The 26,517-nt window shown below is 35.0% G+C and overlaps 1 protein-coding gene across 1 annotated transcript in view; it reads left to right on the top strand.

Annotated features, from left to right (window-relative positions):
* Nucleotides 1-311: 311 nt before the first annotated feature.
* The window catches only part of Bsg (immunoglobulin domain-containing protein Bsg), a 102,513-nt gene continuing 76,307 nt past the window's right edge, over nucleotides 312-26,517 (top strand). The window contains exon 1 of the mRNA XM_089638835.1: nucleotides 312-724. Coding sequence (XP_089494961.1) covers nucleotides 610-724 — 115 coding nt within the window. The 5' untranslated portion in view covers nucleotides 312-609. The remainder of the gene's footprint in view (nucleotides 725-26,517) is intronic.

The following is a 26,517-nucleotide window of genomic DNA, read 5'->3' as shown; positions in this document are numbered from 1 at the left end:
TCACTCGAAGAGTTCCATCAATCATCAGTCGCCCTCGCATGCCATTGCCGCAGTAAAACCAGGCTGAAAACATGATAGTAATAATACCACATTTTCATTTTCATCCCCACTCGGGAAAATCCAAGGTTTACCCAATGCTGAGTGCCAGTAGGTACCAGGGTACAAGTAAAGTACCGATTGGTCCCGTCCCGAAGGTTGACGGACTCGCACGAATGCGGCCGACGTCACGGGGCGAATATCCATCCCTTATTTTATTTGGCAACCTCGTTCCTGGGCATATTTAAAGCCTGATGAAGGTGTGCGGATCGCAAAGCTGCAGAGAAGTATTCTCGAGACCGTTATCTCGCGGTTTTATTTGACGTCGGCATCAAAGTGGGAAACTGCCAGGCGACAGATTATTATAACGCAGCGCACCAAATGTGACGGCGCATGCGTGAATTACGTCACTGAACATTACGTAAACTCGCGGCTCGTGACTTTGTTCAGTTGATTGTCGCCATCTTGCATTGTGCTTTTCTGGCTAAATACATGGAAAGAAGGTTGCAGTGCGCGCTCCGCGTCGGTTCTCCGTGAACATTGACATAGTTAGTTCGTATTTTAGCTTTACCTATGAGTTTTCGTAGTTCGTCAATGAAACATAAACTTTTCAAAATGGAATATTTAGTGTCTTGTGTTGCCTTCGCTCTGCTATTTTTAGCTCATATTATTCCCTCGGAAGCGGCAGGTAAGAAATCTTCATTATTATTTAATATAATATTATAACGGAGAGTTTTATTAGTTATTCTTCCAATCCCAGTGAATAATTTAATGGACAGCCCGTCAAATGTCAGTCGTCTGTCATGGCATGTGTCACTTTTGCCATAAACACCAGCCGACAGTCATTTGTCATTTGCGGGCCGTTCCTCGATATGTCAAACTGCTTCTTTTTAGCCATTATTTACACATCTTCGAGCTTCTTCCAATTCTAATTCTGCGTTATGGCGTGGTTTCGATTTTTGGTCGTAACGATTTTTCTTATTTCAAGGCCTTCGGGGTGGAAGACCGAACTAGTCATCACTAAACACTTCATTGAGTTATCCAACTACACTAAACACTTACCTTGTAACTTGTACCACACAGGGACAGGGACAGGGCTTGGCTTCCACTTCCAATGTGATTGATTTATTTATAAACTCACTATTCATCCGTATTCTGAATTTACAAGCTAGCTTGAATCAATTCCTATGAAAAATGTCAAAAATTTGACAACTATTTGAAATTGGTAAATTTATCAGAAATTTTCATAAACCTTTTATATTATGATTTTCACACCGCAAAGTATTCATTATACTATAAAATGTCCCCCACACAAATTAACCATTTTTCTTAGGCTTTGCACAATGACTAATAATGTAATTTGTCAAACAAACTGGGTTAGCCTATGAAATAATACAATCCAGCGAACTTTGATTATGATCAATAATATGACATAAAGATTTGGAGGTACCTACTAATCTTTTTGTGTATTTAACATTAAATTTTATTCCTAATATTCCTAGTCAAAATAACCTAGGTAGGTACCTAAACACTTACCTTCATATGTGGGAACATTTTTAAAATATCTTTTTTTATGTGTGACACCATTACGTTATGCAAATATATTGATATTACAAATTTGACCATCAGATGGCAATAAAACCTCTTCCATTTAATTACAGATTTAAACAGTCAAAACCTTTAAACCTCGTATTACATACCTAAATTCTGTTATTATGAACACACTAGTGTGATTGTAAATTACATGTATTATTGTAAATCCATTTTTTCACAACCCGTCTTCAGATCATGAAGACTTACAACGTTATAATAATTATATAATATTAAATTTTTACTCCAATATTTTTTATTCTGCAATGGGAATGAACTCATAATGTTAAATGTATCAATGATGATAAATCAATATTTCTAATTTATTTATCATTCTATGTTATGTATGTTGTTGAGCTTTCTCAATTGTACATTAGATATCTTACAGACATTCAGCCTAAATTGGAAGCTAATTTAATTTCATTCGAGGATTGTATAGCTGTTCATAGTTACCATTTACTCATCAAACGTTCTTAGAATCCTGCCTGTACCATTGAGGTATATATCATCTTTGCGCCTGGAAGACCGGCCATGTGAGTTTTATCATATTTTACTGGGAAGCAAGAAACGTCCCAGTTTTCGAATGCGTAAACAAACATCGTTTGAATGAGTATCGTTCGATAACGGCTTAAAGACTTATGCGCATAGCCATGATTTGGCATTGTAAGTCACTTATGAGCGCTCGTCGGATATAGGTCTCCAGCAATCACTGTAGAATGCATACATGTAAGCTAAGATACTGCACAAAGATAGAAAAAGCGATGGTGTAACCCTTTCTTGGTAAATAGGGTTTTACCTTAATAAATGTTCATGTAAATTGGCAATATCGTATTAAAAAAATATAACATATTTAATATTTGACTGACACAAGTATCGAGGTTCGAACAACGTGCGACTTCTGTAGCCGCCCACCCTACCTCCCACCACTACCCTAATAAGTTTTTCTCAGAACGCAGACTCTATTCATTGTAACTTAATGGCCTGTCCAGTTAAACCTTATATTATAATGTGAAAACTGACTAAATCTTATTTTCTTCTTCACATGATGAAGGAAAGTTAGTGGAGGTAAAAGTTAGATGCTGAGGTTATGTGAAGGGGTCATACTTCTAGGATTAGTTCTGTTTTTTTTTTGTATGTTTCCACATTTCAGAGCCATTTAGACCCCATTTTTCCATCATTAATTACAAACTAAATCTCATGATATTGGATATCATAGAAAAGAAATGTTTTTTCTACATCAGTAATGATTTTACCAAAGTGTTTCTTTGAAATCTATCTAAAAATCTGACAAAATCTTATTACATATGTCATACTACATTATTCAGCACTATGTAATTAACATAGACTCAATTTTAAGTGTAATAATATTGAAGTTTAATAGAGAAATTAGTTAAATTGTAGCATTGCTGTAATTTCATAGGACACAATGCCATGCCTTGTAAAGTAACCAATATTTCCTCAAACTACTCAATGAATGTATTAATTTCCTAGATGTTGCTGATGTCTGAAATCATGAAGAAGATGCAATCATTTCTTAGATTAGAGTTTTCATGCTGTGATTCAGAATCTGTAGACATTTCTTATTATGTCATACTGTTAGCTTATGGCAATGCAGGTTTGGTGTTACCACAAACTGCCATTATCAACTGCGCCATACTTCTTTGTTTGACCTTACATTTGTAAAAAAGTATTAATTTAACATGTTGAATTTAATTTAACCTTGTATTATTGCACGAGTTACTGTTAATACAGTATTTTGTGGTTAACTTTAATTTTTATTGCTTCAGCTACAAAAATGTATGTTTTTATTGGCTTAACGTTCATTATATTATATTATATATTCATTTGAATAGTATAAACATTTATTAGGTTGGTATTGTTTGACTACCAATTAACTCGTTATGACGATTAGTGTTATAATGTTTAGTGGATTGGTTTGTTTCTTTGTGGTGAAACTATCTTCCATTCATGGTACATAAATGGTGGAAATATATTATTCTGACAGAGTTGTTTCCAAACTCTAATGAAAAGCTGTATTTATTTATTTATGTTCTCGATAAAATGGTTATACACAATTATATTACGGAGAAGATTACAGATTTGAGGTAAATTTAAGTATAAAAAGGTCTTGGGGGCAGTTTTACTATTTTATGACAAGCGTTAAAAGACAATTGCTGAACTGTCTGCAAGTGACGTTGAAAATTTCTTTTATCAATGCAGAATCAATGAGAATACAATTGTAACAATCATGTTTAAAATATGTTCAGTAGCCCTTTTAATGATTTTGAATAAAACGGTGCTATATAATTTATACTTATTTATTGAATGTTAAATTTCTGCTTAGTATTTGGATGTCCTCCGTGGTCCAGGGGTTGCTCGATTAGCAAGCTGTAGGTAGCGGGTTCAAATCCCGACGTGTGCAAGTAAATTTTATTTGATCATTTGTGTTATTTCACAAATTACTCATTTAAAACAATATATTGTTTATTTTCTACACAGTCCATAGTGGAAGATACTCTCAGTATCGCCCTGGTGTAAGACCTCCATTCAAATTTAAACGTTGCTTGAAATGACTTTGGCCATGTTTAGTTTCCAGATTTGAATATACAGATACATTCACACCTTACTCTAGCCCATCTCCTTCCCCTCTCCACTACCTTCAGCCTCACAATATACCCCAATTCTCACTGGCTGTTAGGATCAGTTGTGACTCTTGTGTGGTTTCACATAACAAAATCAGACGACTATAGGTGCAAAGTTATTATAAATTAGCATACATTATTATGAAAATAATTGTTTTAACATACCCACCAGGTGGCATTTTGACTGTAATTTGTCTGGGTTTTGAAACATTTTCTGAATAAACTGCTACAACAAAAAAAAAATCAACATCAAAAAAGTATTAACAATGTGATTTTACTAATGTTTTCAAATGGTGCCTTGTATCATAATTATCTTCACATTCCTATATGCCATTATAATATTATTATTATCAATGTGTACTACATGCATTATTGTCTTAGCTATTTGCATTAATTTTATCTGTCTCATTTAAATACACATTGGAAGTTGTTATCTTTATGCGTTTAAATAAATAGTATTGTTATCTTTGTCCATTGGATCACATTTATCTCTATTGTTGGAATGACACATAGTATAAATCTATTAATATTTACTGCATATTATTATGTTCGACAACAACACAAATAAAAATATGTTGATACAATATTCCACAACACCAATCCTATTGTGTGGACTTTGTAGCACTTCGTGTGTACCTAGTAGTTAATTCACGTACCTTATTTGATTGGAAAGTGATCCGTTCCCCTAGCGGCCAAAATTAAAACATTAATCTATCTATTAGTAGATGGCGACTATCAAGGTCAGTGGTTTGTTTATGCTATCTAGAGTAGATACTGTCGAAATTATTGTACGTATTATTTTTGTCTCATTTTTTGTAGTCAGTCTGTCTACGTGGAGTTCTACGAACGAAGAAAATTATGTATCTGATTTTTATTTATTGATACATGAACAATTGATTTTACTTTGCCAGCAGCGTTGAAGTATGTAGCACCCTGAATTATAGCATTAGTCAAACGCGCCAGTAGATAAATTATGTCAGGATGAGTGCATAGTCATGTTTATATTCATATGTGCATATTTATATTGTCTTACTTATTCCTATTCTTAAGTAAATAAGTCATTATTTAAAAAGTTGTCATTAATCTTAAGATTTATAGTACTGACCTTTTCTTGTTATGAAGAGGGAGTAAGGCCCAGTTTCGCAGAAATTCAAATGTAACATTGTCATCAAATGACAATTCAGCGCCATTTTTTTTGGTACATTTGAATATTCCTGTTTAACGTCGATTTTAGGTGCGTTTCAGCTTTATAACAAATTGTAATAAGTTGACAAGATTAACAACATGATATTTGTCCTCTTTTGCTGATTACAATTTTTTCATATGCTGAAATGGATTTAACGGAAACCTTTCAAATCTAAAAAAAAATGGCGCTGAACGTGGTCATTTGATGACTTTGTCATGCGTGAATTTCTGCGAAATAACTTGGCCTAATTGTCGCTGGGAAAATCAAACGCGTTCCGTTAGATTGCTAACCGAGCGTACCACTCACCGGACAATCTACAACTTCTTCATAAACATTGAATTCACTTGATCGTGCCTCTACTCTTTCTTGGAATGTCCTCAAACTCTTCTCATGCATTCATGCGTCATAAATATATTCTCCTACCATTCTTTCTTCCGTCCATTGTGCATTTTACTATATTTAATATACACAGTTTTTGTTTGCAAATCAATTATCTATTTTCATTATATTTTGCATATCTACCTAATAAGCAGATAGATAGGGTAAACATATTATTAATATCGTAAAAAAATACCATTACTATGTGGGTCAGATAATATATGAATGTATATAGTATATTTTTTTCGTTTGTTTTACCTCTCCCTGAAAAATATCAATTCAAATAATCACTTCGACCAATCAATTAAATACAAAATCCAAGTCACCCCCAGAGTAAATAATTTATTCTTATGTCAGTGAATTCACCCCTTTTATTTTAAAGTCTGGAAATTTTTTAAACTCGCATACAAAAATGAAAATAAAAGGATCCTTTATGGACCGTTTCTTGGACGTTTCTTTCACGTTTTATTTTATTTCTGTCTCTTCAGAAATAAAAGAAAAAACAGGAGATAAAATTATATTTCTCTATGGGGTGAGTCTGGGCCAGTGAACTGCGAAAACGTTGAAGAAAAGTAATATTTTTTTCTTATATTTGTGATTCTGAATTTTAGAAGTGTCATTGGTTATTTTCGTATCAAAAGTGTACCGAGTTGATCGCCTGAAGGTATTAAATATGTATTTGAAAACATAGAAGAGGTTTTTGTTTTTAAAAGAAAGATAAACATTCCGGGTTACGAATGACCCTGAAATATTTGAAAATCTCCTACCATCATCACAGTAAGCGGGAAATGTTACGTGTGTCGTGACGGAGGATTTCGCCAGCCGAGTAATTGAACTCTCGACGCCTGGGTGGGAACCATACGCGAAGCCAGCTCAGCCACTGATCGGTTAATCTGTTGTTTTCTTTCCAATTTTTCATTCTGAGCAGTTTAACATATTTAATGCCTTTTACAGCATGTTGTCGAAAAAACTCTCGAACGGTGAGCTCAGATTATGACATTTTAACGGTGACCGGATAAATCATCAAAATGATAATTCATCACAATTTTAAAAAGTTATATTACATCGTTGTATTATTATATTAATCATGGAAAGTGATAAAACAAAAACTTTTTTAACTGGGTTAAGTAGGTTAGGTCAAAAAAAAATTCATCGTTTTTAATGACTTTATATCACTTTTTAAATGTGTGTTGAGTTATCATGGAACCCATTTTAACACCTTCTTCATTCTAGAATTTCTTACGTTTTAAATATCTATTTATCCTTCAAAAGTAAGACAAGGCGTCTTACTGATTGTTTAAATTGTCCAATAAGAAAAAATATCTTAAGAAACGGCAAAGCTGGTATTTCCACGCTACTAGTTATTTATTAATTAAAATCATGTATAGTTAGTTTTAAATGCCCAGCTGTATACTTCAAGTATGTGGTTATTCTAATTAGTTTGGTATTTATTAGTCTCAATTTAAAAATAGGTACGTACCATAGACATTCAAATTAATAGGGAGGCAATCGTGCAAAGGGGAACAAACCAACTTGCGGGGAGCGCGAGAGGCGGCGTGACCGTCCCACTTTCGGTGATTTCTCACTCAATGAGTCTGACAGTATACAGGTAACTTGCATTGTAATATCACTATTCGGTCCTCAAAAATCAACAATGCTTACGAATTACTAGCCCTGGCTGTGTAAAATACTTAAAAACATATCCCAAACCTACCGCATTCAATTTAAGCGTCGCACAGTGGGCTGAAAATCGCCTTTCATAGACATATAGACATAGAGACTTGAATTTTCAAGGGTCTTTTTTTGGCAAGAAATGGATTCTGCTGATCATTACTATGCTATAAAATTTCGTATGAAGCAATTGCGTGTACAAATGAAGGAGTTATCATTTTTTTAAGAAAAAAATGTATGGCACTGACATTAAAAATGAGTCTATGTCTAAAAAGGTTGGCCATTATATCCTCAAGTCTCTATGTCTATGAAAGGCGATTTTCAGCCCACTGTGCGTCGCTACGCCAGGCCCTATAAATTTATTCAAAGCATTGTCCTGGTGCCAAAAATATAATAGTCACGTGGTTTGCCTCCAGCTCTTCGAATTGATACCCAGATTTCATGTTAGAGCAAGTCTATTAATTTGGATGTCTATGGTACGTACCATCAATTATTATTATTATGCTCCATTATTTCACCATTTGCGTTGCGCTCTCAATTATAAAAATTCATTTATTATTTTTGTTTCAAACATGATTGTATTTTGTACGTCATATTAATAGGTTTTGACGGCTATTGGATCCCTACCAAAATCATATGCGTCACTGATATTGATTTTAATTTATACAAGCAATTTAAGTTGAGCTTCGCTAATCTAATCTATTATTCTAATATATTATTATATTATAAAAAGAAACCCACGTTTCCCTATCCGCCTAATTTTCTTCACAATCAGCCACTGCCACCCACTGGTGGTTATGGTGGTAGGATAGCCCTTGGTGTCACATCGAAAGTAAGAGAGTTTGGTGAGGGTGGGTGGGGTGCGTGACGAAAATGTGCTTAGGTATGGGAAGGCCGCGAATGCTTCAGATTAATTCAGAATGGCCCGCCGACTTCGTCGGTGAGTCTGGAAGGTTCCAGAAAGTTCATGAAGGGTTCAGAAAGTACATGAAGGTTCCTGAATGCTCTCGAAGGTTCTGGAAGGAGAAAGTTCAAGAAGGTCTATAAGGCTTCAAAGTGAGTGGAGGTTCCGTAAAGTTCGAGAATGGTCTTGAAAGTTCAAGAAGAATCCACAGCAAGTCGTGGCGGGGTAAAGCTAGTTGAAAAATGAAAATATCCCTGTAAATTTGTTGAACTTCAAAAATTTCCTTCGACCTCTAATCGCCAGGACTGAACTTTTCGGTTTCCGTTTAAATTTGTCGATATATTTTTTTAATCTAATTTAGATTTTTTCGTATTTCAGCAAGTTATGAAATTAACTGTGATATCCGATATATATCTGATATTTCTTTAATCCTGTTGATTTTAGGTTAGTACTGGAAAAAAGTCGATGTTTTAAACCGTATTTAGATTATAATAACTACCCTTTAAGCCTACTTAGCTTAGTAATTCCGTTTTAAGTATTTACCACTCTGGAAATTGCCGCAAATATATTGTTTTAATTTTTATTAATGTGAAATAACACAACATATTAATTAAATAATAATATTAATTTCCCCACATGATACTTCTTATCGTGATTTGTAAATTAAATTATATATTACGTCACTCTTACTTATTGACATGTAGGCGTTTATTTTCACAGCGCCCTTGAAGTGATTTCATCTCTAAACAAACTGTTTAACAGGTGATTCTACAAGTTATTACTGACTTAGTTTCCTCATGTCAAATTGTCCGCATCGAGATAACAGGTAACAACTATCACAGGACCACGCTATTACTACAGACGCAACGCGGTGTACAGAATAAATGCCTGCTATTGAATAAGGCTGCTTTATACTGAGTCATATAATTTCAATTACTAAAATTATGCTTTAATTGTTTTTACCCGTGATATAATAGCATATAGATATAAATAATGGTTCCATGATAACTCAACACAGTGAAAATTCAACACACTTTTAAAAAGTGATATAAAGTCATTAAACGATGAAAAAAAAATTTAAGCTTACCTAACCTACATAACCCAGTTAATAAAATTTTTGTTTCATGACTTAATATAATTTTTTAAACATGTGATGAATTATCATTGTGATGATTTATCCGGTTACCATAAATAATACTAGCTGACGTGCACCCGGCGTTGCTCCGGGACTTATTCCTTGTTATCGGGGATTTGGGGTAAAGTTTTGAGGTGGAAATTTGATTGTATTTTAATAAGTACCTACTTGTTTCACTTGATCGTGCCATGTCTTCCTCGGGCATACTCGACCTCTTTAACCGTTCACTTCCATGTCATACACCTCTTTCTTCGTTCATCACTTACGGCTCATCATTTTACCTCAAATAATTATTTGATTCCTATCTTCCTCGGGCATTCCGACCTTTTTTGCCATTCACTTCACGTAGCATCATAAAATCCTCATTGTTGATATTAACTCTTGACAGGCCAAGATGCCAAACAAAAAGTCTGTAACCAAGTGGGTCTTCCGACGACTGACGACCCCATGCATTTTTCTGTCTTATGGGCTTTAAAGCCATAGAAATCTCAACTATTCAGTAAATTATTAATGGTAACTTGTGTATTTGCGCAGGAATACGTAAAATACTAAAATGATATGTCAAGTATTTAAGCTAATATAAGGAGGATAGTAATTTTGGGTACTACCTACTCCCTTACTTGGCTGCGGGATAGTTAAAAACTACATTATGTGGACTTCAATTCAACTCCGTGTCTCATTCTTGTACAGTCCCCGACTTCTTCAACTTTCCAAACAACTCTCTAAACATTCGTGGCGCTAATAAGAACAAACTTTGATAAATATATAATAGGTACCTACCTACCTAGTTCCTAGGTACTTTATCATATGCATCATTTATAATTTTGAAAACGTCACATATGTACGCATCAGGAAATTATATGGTACGCACACGACTATATTTGGAATTTAATCCTTACAAAACATCGCATTATACGCAAAACAACCATTACCTAATTACCTAAAACTTCCAGTAACAAACAACAAAAACATTTGTATGTACGGGCGCAAACAAATAATTTGTCTTAATATTTTAAAGCATAACTTGTAAAAAGTGTATTTTAATAAAATAATTAAATTAACGCCATCTATGAACATATAAATAATAACGTACGTTACGTTTAATCTCAAGGGGTATTTTCTCAGAAGCTTTATTAACAAATCACACAATCTTTCAACTCTCTTAACTTCTGTATATCTTTCTTTATTTACTATGAAATATTTTTCAATTACCTTTTTTAAGTCTGTTTTAAAATCTAAATACACTCTTCACTGAACTCCCCTGTAAATTCGTATTCTTGTGTAAAAATAATTTCCTTTATTTGTATAATATTGTCTTTCCTGAAAATAGTTTTATTAAACTCATTGTGAATATACTCATGGTGTATTATAAATATTATTTTCAATATTTTTTTAATAAATTATCACTTAAATAAAAAAATATTTTGTGAATAATGTAGATAATATATCAGGATAGATTTGGCCTCAAAGAACAAACATATCTATCTATCCTCAAAATCTGCACGACAAAATTATTTTTTTTGTAATATGTATATTTTGTTTTTTATAAATATGGCTTCAAATATATTATCTTAATCCAACAACATTTTGTGAAGACCAAATCTTTCAACCTATTTTATCTGGATCTTTCCTATTTTTTTTAGATTTCTTGTTAAAACTACTATGAGTCCTAATTGATTTCTCTTCTTATTTAAATTTTTCCATAAATTACCAACCAACAATACTAATTTCGGCTGTGTGTCTGCCAACTCTGATTCAATGAACGCTAAAACTCGGAGTTGCTTTGAATTTATGTGTAAATTTCAAAATCAGAATGGATGGTTCAGACAAGCGATAAAGTATAAAGTACAAATACTATCTATTATCTGTTATCTAATATCTGTTCTATACCTATTTTAAGTTCTTTTGTTTAAATTTTTGACAGATTCTGTGATTTATGCTAGATTTAGTTGATCTAGCATCCTCCAGTACAGATTTGAAGGCTTTGGTCCAAGATCGGTCCATGAATTGTCTTCTTCCCTGTGAAGTATTTTCCGAAGAACTCTTTCAAGGATTAAAGGCGAAATTTCGAATGCCCTGAACCCGGCTGCTAAATTTCCGGGTGTATCAGATTCTAAAGTTCTCAAGCATCCTCGGAAGTTCGCTATTTAGCAGTAGGTATTCCCCTATTTATCATCTTCCATTCGATTATTTATCTATTTATCTAATCTAAATAGCGTAACTCAGACACTTTAAAATCGTAAAGTTTTAATAACCCGTGATTTTTCAAGGGTCTATATCTAACGTGTGAGTTATTGCCTTGGCTTTCCGGAAGAAGTGTTCTAGTGGAGGCTAACCTAACCCCTATCCTGTCACTTTTCCCGTTGACTAATTTCGAACGCTTCGATTCTCAGAAGACTGAATGACTTTGATGAATTATTTTATTAATCGCTATTCCCCACCCTACTGTAAAATCGTTGATGTAATATATTGTAATTGTAATACATGTACCCGCCCGACTACCGACTGGCGAAGGAAATGTTAAAACATTGCATATTATAATCGAACCCTGAAATATGCGAATTTATCATCTCTTTTTAGAATTCGATTGTACTAATAGGTCATATAAATATAATGAGTTGTTCCCAAATCCAAATATTTTTAGTATCGATTATTTAGATTTTTAATCGATTATAGTACAACAGTTGCTAAATACAGGTGCAGGGTGTTTTTTATTATTATTATCGATTATTTGATGGAAGATTTCGGAATGGATACTTATTGAATTACCCACCAACTGGGTAGGCACCACTGAAGATAAAAACTAATAGAAGTGTACTGTGGGCGTATCCCTGTCCCTGAAGTAAGCTCAATTTTTCCTCACTTCTGAAGCAATTGATTTAAAAAAATATATCATTTGTACTTATATATTCCGTGATTTTTGCTGGTAAAATGCAATATTATGTATTTTTAACGATCTCCTTAAATCACAGTTCTTTCAACGTGATTAATAGATCTTAGAATTCATTTTTATTTTAATCATTACTTTGTATTTGTTCACCGCACTCTTCTACTTATTAATAGGTAATTGTAATTCTGTATCACACTGTATTTGTTGATTAACGATTTGTTTAAGCTGGGTCCAGACATGTTCTTTTGTCCGTACCGTACCTCCGTTTCGTACCAGCGTCGCGATCCAAAAACTCTGGACGCATCATCTTTTGTCCGTACCGTACCTCCGTTTCGTATCCGCGTCGCGATCAAGAGCATCCATCTTCTTCTTCATATCGTCGACACCGCACTCCATTTCGAAAGACAGTTCCTCCCATGCATCTTGCTTTATATTTTTATTGTAATAATTCCTGTTTCCGGGATCCTACAGAACTTCCCTGGCCCTATATCCATCGATAAGCTTCACAATATTATAGTTATCCCACTGCATTTTTCACGCTGATTCGGGTAGTGACAGAGAACACGACCAATGCACGCCGCGAACACGTCCAGACTGGCGCAGACCCGTACCGTATCGCCTTTGAACGGGTCGAAAAACCGACTCGCGATGGATCGGAGCGTACCTCTATCCGTATCGAGACGCCGTACCACCGTACCGTACCGAACGGGCGTCCAAACTAGCGTTCTTGATCGCGACGCTGATACGAAACGGAGGTACGGTACGGACAAAAGAACATGTCTGGACCCAGCTTAAGACTCCGATACTGGAATTATACCCGACACCATATTTATTGTACGTAAATGAAAAGTTTTCAGTGAAACAATTGCACCCCAGATATTGTGATAATGTTGATGGGCGGAAGGAAATGAGGAAAGTGAATGAACTAATAGTGTAAGATTGAGAGAAACTGACTTTAGATTAGACTTGCCAGTTCACAACTCTGGCTAACTTCAGCAACATTAAAATTTGCCATGTTTTGACAAAAAAATTACAGGACTTCCTCATTCATTGATATGAGCGATGTGTGTTGAAAATGATATTATTATAGCGCATATTGATTATTTTTCTCGAAGTAGGTGATTAGTTTAATCGCGATATAAAATGTCTATACTATATATCATGGAATTATAAGCGTTATCACTTTGGCAGAGCAGCCATCGGTGAATTTCGCCTCGTGTTCCTTACAGCTTCAACAAATCAGATAGCTTCCCCCGTCCCTCCCCCTGCGGCCCCGCGTGACCCCGTGGCATTTGAGCCTCCAGGGGGTGGGGGTTACCCGCTACCCCATTTCGCTCCCTAGTATTCCCCCGGTACCCCCACGTCCCCACGGTGTGCTGAGTGAGCCTCCCCCTCCCGGATAACTACCGCGGCCCGAAATACTACATTCATTTAAGGAAATGTAAATGCATGGACCCTGGAGGCGGTAAAAAGTTATTTTTGAATCTACATAATAACCTCGTCCGCCCGTACAGCCATACCGGTGTATTAGGCCTAGGACACCCTACTGTAACTTTAACTTATGTGAATACCGCTCTAAAGTCCCAGCTGCTCGGAGCCAGTAGGACTATTGCATCCCCAATTGGGGTATGTTGTGGGACTGGACGGAGTAGTGAGGGTAAAGATGATGTGAAAAAGTATGGTAAGTAGTTAGCTATTCAGATTTAGTCATCACTTGTACAGTCTGATTGTATTTAGTTGTGATTCCGCACAAGTATCCTAGCTGGCCGGAGTCGTTGGAACCTTGTCTTCCCCATTTTGTGGAATGCTGCGAGGCCAAATGAAGAGGGTAAATGAAAGATCAAGAAGTAACAAACTATTCAAATCCTCGTACCTCATACATTGAAATACACTGTATATATAAATACAAAATACTACATATCGTTGAAAAAGTCCAACGCAAATTTTTGAGGTGTATTAATTTTTTACTCAAAATTCCTTTAGAATCAATAGATTATGAGTTTTATTGCATTTTTAGAAATTGTTGCTGACAGAAGGAAATATTTTTTATATAAAATTGTAAATTATCAGTTGGTTAATTAAGACATATATTAATGTTGATTTACTCTCATGTTCCTACCATTAAATCAAGGTTCCCTAATATTTATTATTGTAACAATCAAACTACGGTTTCAGGCTACAATTCTGTTACAAATAGATTACACACCACTAGTATGTAATCTATTTGTATTTAATCTATTCGTATGCTGATGTTTTTTTTTAATATGCTTCTATCGAATTATAAATTTAATGATTAAACTTTTTAGCAAGGCTTATATTAATAAGATCACTGCATAACAGGTTTTTTGTTTTTGTTTAGTTATTTTTTTCTTGTTTAACTTATTTAGACTTATTTTTTTTTCCTTTCTTTCCATATTGTGATTATGACTGTCAATAACTTTCATGTATGTAATTGGTACTTGTTCAGTTATATGTTCGTGGCTTGGCCTACTTCAGCGTATCGCTCGCGATACATTCGCATTGGTAGTGTATGGCGATAGTTATGCCGAAATAGACCAAGCCATGATGTAATGTGTCGTCTTCCTAATTCCAAATAAATAAATTATCAAGCGAGACGTGCGCTTCCTTGATGCTCATATTTACATCGTTTTTATCGCCCTCGCCCTCAGCAGTTTCGTTTCCTCCCGTATCTTGAGCTAGGCAGGCCCGAGAGCATCTGCTGGTAAATAAGGTGTACTACCGTTATTATTGTTTCCTTCATCATAAGGTGTACTGCCGTTATTATTATTTCTTTCATCCGAAGCATTGTGTCTCTATTAACTCTTCAAGAGTGAGCCTTTCTTCCGTCTCCGATCGTTTAGTGCTTGAGAGATTGATAAATATTATCATTATTTAATTTCCTGGTAAATTGCACCTCGATGTATTATGTATTCTACTTCTATTTCTTCTTCATCGGAGCCTTGTGTCTATCTATATCATCTCATCTGAATATCGATTCTCCAATCCAGGCCGCTCGCGTTCGCCGTCTACAGTACATACATTGGTCGACATTCTTATTCTTGAGTCTCGTCGAAGGTATACACTTACATACGCCAAGCGTCAAGTCATTCGACTCGAACAACGAGTGGGTTGAAACACTCGTTGTTCGAGTGGAATGACTTCGTCGAGAATCGAGACCCTGGACCGCACCTTTCTTCTCTTAGTACTCGAGAGACTTATATATGTGGGTGTCGTTGTTTTGTCAAATATTAGTCGTTTTTAAATACATCCATTTGGATTTAACTTTTGTTTTCGTGCGCGAATGAATGCAAATCTTAGAAGTGGAAACTAACCCACTTCCCGTCATGCGATCGAGCTGAAACTCTTCATTACACACACGGAAATATACGCATTTCTCTGAAATCGGATATCATTACAGTAGTTAATATACGAAATAAATGTCAGTCCCACCCGATCTGTATTTGGTGAGGATGTCGACTCCAGTTCCTGGGTAGGAAGGTTCGATTCTAAGACAAACTAATAAAACTTATTTTAAAATAGATTATAGTAAAAAAACTTTGTTTTATATATTTTGACATATTTTTAAAACGTGTGTTCAAACCGCGGGCGAATAATCGTGAGAAATGTGTATATCTATGTGTTGGTAACAGAGCTGCATTTTTGATTTTCCTCTCATTGTATTGTAGCCTTGATCTTCGATTGAATCTTAGATTTGGCAATACTTTTTCAAGAATCATCGCTGGTACAGGTCATTAAGACGACAATTTCTACGAGGAATTTTTAATTTGTGAAATCTAGTTTCAGTTCTTGGATGGTAATTAGCACATGTAATTACAAGGAACACTGTGCTGTACTGTGAGGTAGGGTTAGGTATGGCTTTTGTCACCCAGAGAGGGAAGTTTTCCCTATTCAACTTAAATTACATGAATTTGCATTGTAGTACGATCTACAAGGGGTGATCAATTTGTTCCTTTAATATTTAAGATTTTATGTAAACAGTTATGGCACAAGAACTCCTAACTGCCCGAAGAGCCAGTTTGACTGTCATACCCATGTGAGGTATGTTGGAGGTAAGTGGTTAGAGGAGAAGATTACTGTTGGGTTATGTTGGGTGGCTAATAATAATTAATGGGTGGTATTAATTTATTCCATTCATAAATCATTATTGATTGAGAACGTTCCGCACACCCGCAACCAAACTAGCCGTACCGAAGTCAAAATATGTCAAACTGAAAAAAAATAGGTAGGAAGTTTTGCATTTTCATAAAAAAATTTCATATTTTTAAAAATTATGTTATACAAATATAAAATATATGTGAAAAAACACGGGGTTATTTATAAAAATCAATTTTCAGTTTTTAAAATTCAAATTACAATATGTTTCTGTTGATATATTATTTAATAGGTAAGTACTTCGTCGCTTGTCTGAATTCTCCTCACAATCAGTTCAAATTTTGAAAGTAATTTTTAAATTCAAAGCGATTTTGAGTTTGAACCAGAACCATCATTGAACCAAATTTTGTAGGACGCACCGGAACTTCTAAATTACTGTTTTTTTTGACAGTTTACACAATTTTAGAACATCATCCAATGGTTACAAGTTATTTGTTTTTAACAAAACTCCCCATCTCAGTTGAGAAATTCAATTATCGTGTTTCGAACGAGCAGAATAAATAGTTCGTCCAAAAATTATTTATTTATTGTAGATCCATGTTAATGATCCGAGATCGTCATTACTTAATATTTTTGACTTTGCCTTTCTTGTGATGTGTGGCCAGGAATGTATAAGTGATACAGGCAGGAGTCGGTGAATGCACACTGCTGCACATCCCTCCATGCACATCTATTATTCACAAATGCATTTCCCGGTGTATTCCCATACGTCAGCGCATCAGCCTCCTGTGTTTGTCTTTCGTTGTGTTTATTTATGCTAATTCTACAAATGTGCATATACTAGGTTGAACGGGTCGTACTCGGCAGACCATGTTAAATACGTCGGTTCTCGTCCATGCATTTATTGTGTTTTTCTTTATTCTATAGTAGTAAATAATGATTTCGTTTTTGTTACGCAACTAACAAAGACTACAAGTGAGCGACGTTCAATCACATAAAATAAGGGACTACATCCATATAATGTTATAATCACATCACCCTCCCATCGGCCAAGTACATAAACATCGATGCACTCACAAGGTTCTTCTTACCTATCGATTAGTTCGGAAATCTAATTGACAAGACCTAATTTTATTATACAGAGTCATGAACAACCTTATTGACAGCCCTGCCATCGTTGCTGCTATTAAACTCTATGTACCGACAAGAAATACTAGACAAAATACAACATTCTTTTGCGACACATATAAAACCAACTATCAGTCAAACTCACTTACCAATAGGATGCATGATTTGGGCAACAAGTTTGGTGGTATTATAGATATATTCCATGATTCCCTTTATAATCTTAAATTCAAATTAAACCAACACTTTGTGGAATCATACAAATTATTGTAATAGATTTAACGATTAGATATGTTATTGTAATGTTTTATATTATATTTTGTTCTTTGTTATTGTTAAATATTATGTTGTTTAAAATGTTTCTTTACGCCATATTCTTCAAAAACTACTTGTATATTTTTTTAAAATTCTTCACTTTTATAACTCTTAGTATAAATTCTAACTCGATAACTTATGTAAAACTTATTTATAATCTATGTAAAAGCCCCTATGGGCGTATAACAACAACAATAAATCCTCGCCCGACTGCTGAAACTGACGACCTGGCCGCGCTGATACTAACGACGGTGGGATTCGCCGCTGGCATTGAGGAATTACTTTCGTAATCTCGCTCTTCATGAAATATGTTTTCAGACCACGTTTGTTCACTTCAAATGCCGCATGATTTAGCAATTTGTTTCATCCATTAAAGAGGCTGTGTCATAAAACACGTCAAAAATATATTTCATCCTTACGACCCGCCATCAATTCGGCTCTAGCCGAGATCATCACCACAAGTTCAGTTCACAACCCCCAGGCGACATCTAACGTTAACTTGTCAAAACAGTCTGAAACTTGATGATGCAGGGGTGGCGGACGAGGAGACCCACAAGGTCCCGCGGGTGTCTCGCTGCGAGCTATCGCACGAGGGGCTCGCCATCCGGCATTGCGGACCCCACGCGGCCAAGCTCACCAACGGTAAGAAGTAAGGGTTGGCGTCCCCTGCTTCTCGATTCCCACTAGAGCGATAATCGCTTAGCTATCACTACCCCGAAAGGCCAAGCTAACATTTGTAGCTAAAGTACCTACTGTGAAATGCTAAGCTGCTAATCGTAGCTTTCCTAAATACCCTGAGAGCGAGCTACCCCTGCTTTCAAATTGCCAATGAAGCGATAGTTGCTAAAAAAACAAGCTAACATTGGTATCTTAACTACCCGTAAAGCCATGCTATCAATTGCTGCTTACCCTTGAAGCTCAAGCTACTAATCGTAATAAAAAAATCCCTGTATCTCCCAGTAGTTAAAAAATATCCTAAAAGCATAGTAAATAGTTGCTTAAATATTCTTAAATGACAAGCTAACAGTGGCTACTAAAATATTCCAAAATGTTCGCATACCTTAAAATCATGTCAGTTAAATACCGAACTACTGATATTATCGAAAATCCCTCAAAGTTAAAATTTATAATTGCAAAAATTCTCAGGAAGCCCAATTAAAAAATAAATAAATTTAAAAGTTTTTTTAATTAATATTTACAAAGGCCTATCTACCGCATATTAGCAATGAAACTATATTCTTAACTCCTACACCAAACTCAGGAGCTAGTTATCTTCATTGGCGTTGAAATACTTCAATATTTAAATATTACATTATTTCGTCAGTATTATAACTTTTTATAAATAAAAATAATTTTAAAAAAAACGTCCACGTTGTCAATGGTCGCTATTGTATCCTGAAAAGCAAACGTACCCAACGATAAAGAATAAGGGTAGAAATCCCCACATCCTCACACCATCACAGTAACTCAATCTACAATGTAATTTTATCGTTTCACTTTATCCCATTTCTCTAGCGCTGAAGAACTTTTCCTTGTAAAAGCTTCTTTGCTTCGTCTATATTCTCACCCTCAACCTTCCGTTCATTATTACTACTCCTTTATACAAATACATTTGGCCACACTTCAGAGGGCTAATATGGCGCATATCCACTTGGAACACTTAAAGTCATTTAAGTTCCTTGTTCATTTCAAATCTCATCTACTCATTATTGGATGTTGTAATGATTCTGTCTTCCCTTTAATATTATTGGTATGTCTTTTGTGTTTATTCCTTTATACAAATACCTTTAGCCACACCTCAGAAGGCTAATATGGCGCATATCCACTTGAACACCTAGACATTTAAGTTCCTTGTTCATTTTAAATCTCATCTACTCATTATTGGATGTTGTAATGATTCTGTCTACCCTTTAATATTATTGGTATGTCTTTTGTGTTTATTCCTTTATACAAATACCTTTAGCCACACTTCTTAAGGCTAATATGGCGCATATCCACTTTGAACACCTAAAGTCATTTAAGTTCCTTGTTCATCTCAATTCTCATCTATTCATTGTTAGATGTTGTAATGATTCTGTCTACCCTTTAATATTATTGGTATGTCTTTTGTGTTTATTCCTTTATATAAATACATTTAGCTAGACCTCAGAAGGCTAATATGGCGTATATCACTTCTAGTCATTTAAGTTCCTTGTTCTCTTAAATTGCATCTACTCATTTATTGGATATGGTGATGATTTTGTCTATAATTGATATGTATTTCTTCTTTATTTCTTTTAGTCCAGTCAGTGGGGAGTTTTACCTTGCAAAAGGTTAGGTAGTAGCGATTTTGATATATGTTGTTAAGATTGGGACTCTAAAGAAAAAAAAAGTTTTCGACCTTGAGAGGGTCGAGCTCGATCCGCCATCTTGGATTGAAGGTGCCAAAATTTGTTTTTTTTTAAATAATTGTGAAGTGGTCGTTTTTACAACCAAATTGTTGAAGGCAAACTTAAAGACAACTAAATTACCTACATTTTTTGTAGAAAGTTTTTTTTTGTAAGTCTAATAGGTAACGAGTTACAGTGGCGGAAATGTGAATATTTTTCAAAAAAGTGATGAAATTCCCAACTTTGTAATTTTTGCGGGTTATTCATTACATAATTATAATAATTTTGTTAACTCATTTCCACACCACCATGAGGTAGAGAACATTGCGCATTTTTTTTTTATTGTGGTATCCCCAGTAGGTCAACTCCACAGATATACCAGCGTTATGCTACAGTAAATTATGTTACATTACTGTGAATTATGTTACTATAAATTATGTTACTTAATAACAGTCTTCGTCATCAATGTCATCATCTAACTCATTGCCTGTGATATTTGGGCTTCCATTGACAAAATCTCTTCTTCTTCGTCCTCGACATCGATGTGAACCTCTGGCGAATTTCGGCATGTTTGACCATTACAGCACCCACATACAATAGAACACTTCAATCCAGCTTTCCTGCAGCCACATGCAACGCCGCATCCTTTTTTACAATTGCATGAAATAAATTTTAATAAAGTCTCGGGTGCTGGTTTCTTTGTCATTCTTACTGGAACAAGCCCGTTGATGTCACGTTTCCCGGCCCAGTTTTCTGGATTTTTTTGGATTCCATACCATTTTTGGACTTAATGGTACGTTCTAAATGCATGGTACCGTGTAGCGTCGTTCGTTAGTGGCAAAGAGGCAAGATTGAATTTGCTTTTTGTTGTCGACTTTGCGAAACGTTTGTAGAGGACTTTTTCCAAGGTTTCCTTATCCATGTCACCCCCGTATAAAGCAACAAGAAAGCGTGTTCCTGCAACTGCTATGTCTTCTGGTGTTGCATCATGTTGTTTGAAGATTCTTATCATGGCATTGAGTCTTGTGTCGTTTTGCACAAGCGAACAAAATTTATTTTTTCCTTGGTTGAAGAAGGACGATGTTGTATCGCAGCCGCTAAAGGCATGAAGAAACAGAATATTCTCAGCCGCCTCTTTGTATTTCACACTATTCGCGGAATACAATCTTTCAAAAGTTTTGCCTCTACCGGGTTTGCGAAGATATATACTATTTTGTTGTGGTGCTAATGCTGTCATGCTGTCAGCAGAACTAGGAGATCAACGTCTTCGCCAATAATGAAAACAGCGTCATATGATGAACACAAGGAAATCGCAGTATTGACAATCAACTCATCAGCATCTTCTTCAGCCTGCTTAACTGTAAAATCATCCTGTATAAATTGCTTTGTAAGCATCGAAATCAGACGGACTTTGTTATTTTCATTGGCTAAAAATCGTTCTTGTGAAACTTGAACTGGCATTATTTCATCGAAAAGAACATCTGCAGACATGTGCTTCTTCGATCGGCGAAGTCTTTCTGCGGTTTTCGTATTTTTTTCACCATCATCAAGCGGATATCCATCGAAAACAATGACTGCATATGATCCATAGTGATTTCTTACATAGTGAACGTACTTCTCGCAAATTGACCCAAAATAATCATTCCGATTCCATACAACTTTATGTAAAAGATATCCTCCATCTACAACATTAATTTTGCTACCTTCAAGTTGCACGCCTTCTGGAAGTTGTTCGAAAACACCATAAAATGATGATTTCGTACCTTTGCGCACGAGCACACTGAGTGACCGAGCATCCAGGCAACGTCCTGTAACCACCCCGACTCAATCAGTGTTGCCAAGTCAGCTGTAGACTAGGATCCCACTATAACAAATCAACGTCATCGAGCACACGGATGATGCTATATAAGTATATTGTAACGTAGAAATACGTTAAAATGATATTGTGTAATATGTTCGTACAAAATGTATCAAGAAAACTGGAGTTTTACAATTTTTTGTCAAAATTTTCTTCTTTCAACCGCTGTAACTCGTTACCTATTAGACTTACAAAAAAAAACTTTCTACAAAAAATGTAGGTAATTTAGTTGTCTTTAAGTTTGTCTTAAACAATTTGGTTGTAAAAACGACGACTTCACAATTATTTTGAAAAAAACAAATTTTGGCACCTTCAATCCAAGATGGCGGATCGAGCTCGACCCTCCCAAGGTCGAAAACTTTTTTTTTTCTTTAGAGTCCCAATCTTAACAACATATATCAAAATCGCTACTACCTAACCTTTTGCAAGGTGGAGCCCTTTTTTATCCCCCACTGACTGGACTATTTATGCTTAGTACGAATAAGTAAATTTAACCAGACCTCAGAAGACTAATATGGCTTATTATCAAACGATATTGTAGTTTATATTGTATTTGTTAATTCCATACTTGGAACACCTCAGGTCATCTGTTCCTTTTTCACTTTTCTACGCATTAGATGTGGTCGTAGAGTAAAGAAGAAAACTGCAAGTGCCTTCCATATAAATTTGAATGGAAACCAATTTTTCCTTTAGCTCAATAGCCCAGCGCTCTGTCTCACTTACTCTCGCCTGACATCTCCATCTTCTTTTCGCGTATACGAATAAAATACGGTAAATACTCGTATCACCCTGGTGAAAGACCACCAATCAGAATCAAAACGTTGCTTGTAATGTCTTTAGTCGTGTTTAGTGACCAGATCTAATAAGCCAGGTTGGTGCATGTATTTTTTATATCATTAATTTAGTCAGTCTTCTTCGATATTTTTCATTCCCGGAATAGGTCAAAAGAAATATTCATTGTCGATTGATTCTATTAAATGATCCTAGTATACTCACAATAATAAATTCATAGAATGTCGGTTGGAGTAGTCCGCATGTGTTTTGTATACATTTCCAAACGTTTTTCCACGTTGTATAAAAAAATAACAGTTTCACAGGAAAATCATTATTTTTCTCAACATCGTATCGAGGGTTTTCCTTTGACCATTGAAAACGGACACTCTTTTTGTGAAAGCTCACTGTTTTCAATGTATTTTTTCGCTTTAGTATTCATCATTGGCAGTTTCAAGGTAAAAATATTTACCGGGTGTTGATTAATAAAGGGGCCTTTTCTTTAATAATTTTTCCTAGAAATATTGCGATCAAAGCGGTAACAACTTTTAGTCTGAAATTAGAAGAAGGCATTCAATCAAAATCAATGTTTTTTTTCGTGTAATATAACAGCTTAATATATTATATTATGTGTAAGGACCAAATACTTTGCACAACGGAAATCATAACGGAATGTTACATTCCGGAAAATAAGTTACACAAAGGAATTAAGTTAACACTAATCTACTACCGGTGTTAATTTGTTCAATAAATAATTCAACATTATTAAATTATGAAAGGTTATCTAAAAATTCTACAATTTTTGGAAATTAGCAATGATTTTTTTTCCATAAAAAACAAACACTAACTGTTAAAATTATTAGTATAAATTATCCAATTGAAAATCAAAATAATTTTCGCAAAATATTTGTCAATGTAACAGAATTTTTCGTGTACAATTTAGTATATTAAAGTAGTATTAGGCATAATCATTTCACCAACAAGCCCGTGAAAAATCGCGGGATAGCATCACTTCATTTTTCTTCATAGTTCCGGAAGTACATTTGATCTGACGGCCTCCGTGGTCGAGGAGTAAAGCTCTCGACTGTCAATCCGGAGGTAGTGGTTCAGATTCCGGCGTGCGCAAGTAAATTTTATTAATGTAAGTTTTGTAATTTCACAATTCATTAAATTAATATAATATTTAGTATCTATTTTTGCGGATCTTTGCAGAGTGGAAGATTCTTTTCTGTATCGCCCTGTTCTAAGACCATCTTTCAGAAATGAAACATTGCTTGCAATAGCTTTTGGCCGTGTTTGGTGACCAAATCTGAATAGCTTCCCCACCTTCCTCCTCCTTATCTCTCTCATCTCCAGGCTCCAGATAGTTGGGACTCCTGTGTGGTATTTACATTAAAAAAATTGAACCGCGTTAGAATAAATATAAGCGCTTCCTCTAGCGAGAAACTAAAAATTTTATGAGTTGTTATTTATAAAATAAAATTGCGCGCATACATACCTTTATGAAAAACGTTACACAATTGAATAAAAATACTACGCGATGCAACCTAAAACATTTTATAATTCTTAAATTTAACTGTGTAACTAAAATGTGTTGGCGTATTTCAAAACTAGATTAAGTATTTTTTATGATTCAAAACTGTGAAACCAACACAGACATAGGAATTTATAGACGAGAAGATAATGGCGAGGGGTAAAATCAACTGTTGAAGAACGAAGGGAGTAAGGCTGACTGTGATTCGTCAATAAATCAATCTGACAGTAAATAGGCATCTCGCATTATAATATCACCATTTACTTCTTAAAAGTAAAATCTGCTTTTGAATGAATAGACATTTTTACATGGGAGCGCAAATTACTCGCCACGTTATGAACAAATTTGCGAAGTCCAAATTCGGCAAAAAAATTCGGTTCTATTTTCAGAGTCGAATATTTCGTTTAAGTATTTAGTTAAGACACTTTTATAAATGTTCATAATTTACTTCCCAGCAACCAACCAGCTTTGTGTTTCGCGTCCAGACGTTTCTTGATGTGATAGTATATTATGTTTCTACAACTGATCCATATTATACGATGTGAATATGCTTAAAATAAAGTAAAATAATGCTTATATATGGAATGTAATACGACAATTGGGATTATTCTCTTTTTCACATCTATTTTTACAAGTTTTCATAGCACAAGTCAACATTTTGCCGTGTTATTTCGTAAAATGAACCGATGATGCCTCGACCATAGTTCGCACAAGAATGATGACGTCACGTTTTCAAATTTCACTTGAGGCCATACGCGAGCACAGCCGGCTCCAATGGAACCGGTATGGGGAGTGGGGATAATACGCTTTTAATCACTTAGGGCAGGTCTACTAATATTCATATGTCTATGGAAACCAATTAAATCTTCACGTTTTACATTAAATACTTACCACAACTCAACTTTTTTTAACGACATCAACGACCCGCAACACTCTTGCTTCAACTGACAATGCAACAAAGTAGCGGATAAGTGTAGAAATTGGCCGGTCAAGGGCTAGTTTACCACAGCTAAAAACTAAAAACAACTATCGTGCATTGAAAATTCCTAGTTTAAATGTTGCTACACAACTGACGTCACACAGCGGAAAATAATTAACGACATGCACATTTAATAAAATTTAAAATTATATTGTTTCATGTAAAATTTCATTTTTTATATTCACCAGACTGCATTTACAGCGAACTACAGGGTTTTCCAATAAGAGGTGTTATTTTGAATAGCCCGCTATTTCGGTAGATGTTACTTTTGAAGCTATCATTTTTTGACATTTGACAAGTAGAAACTACGCCATTAATAAAAATGGAACGATACACGCTTCAACAACGCAATGAAATTATTAAAATTCACTTGAGTGAATCAAATGCAAATCATTTTGACTGATAAGGCCCATTTCCACCTCGGAGTCTTCGTCAACAAACAAAATTGTCGCATCTGGGGCTCGTAAAACCCAAGAGTTATTGTTGAAAAGCCTCTCTATCCTCAACGTGTGACTGTTTGGTGCGGTTTATGGTCCGGCGGAGTCATTAGACCTTACTTTTTCGAAAATGAGGCTGGAGCAACAGTTACGATGAATGGATTGTGCTATTGAGAGATGATTAATGATTTTTTATGTCCGGAATTCGATGGTATTGATCTGGATAACGTTTACTTTCAACAAGACGGCGCTACCTGCTACACAAGCAACGAAACCATTGATCTTTTATGATTGAATATCAAAATAACACCTCTTATTGGAAAACCCTGTACAAATGCTGGCATATTTTTTTTAAATATAAAATCTAAGAAAATTCTTGACGGGTCGGAGTAAGGTATTCTGAATGTATATGGAACCAAAAATAGCACTCTATGTTTAACACCTGTGAATAAAATATACAAAGAATTCGTTAGTTTTATAAAATAATATTTTTGTACATTTGTATATTTCTTTTTTGTTACAAACGTGACGGACAACAACGGTTGTCAACATTGTCCAAATTCTTTATTTGGATGTGACCCATA

Source organism: Hesperophylax consimilis, chromosome 13 (genome assembly GCF_061612785.1).
Source record: "Hesperophylax consimilis isolate HC1 chromosome 13, BYU_Hcon_1.0, whole genome shotgun sequence".
NCBI classification, from domain to species: domain Eukaryota; kingdom Metazoa; phylum Arthropoda; class Insecta; order Trichoptera; family Limnephilidae; genus Hesperophylax; species Hesperophylax consimilis.
Note: the sequence above shows the minus strand (reverse complement) of the source record. Positions and strands in the feature narration are given on the sequence as shown.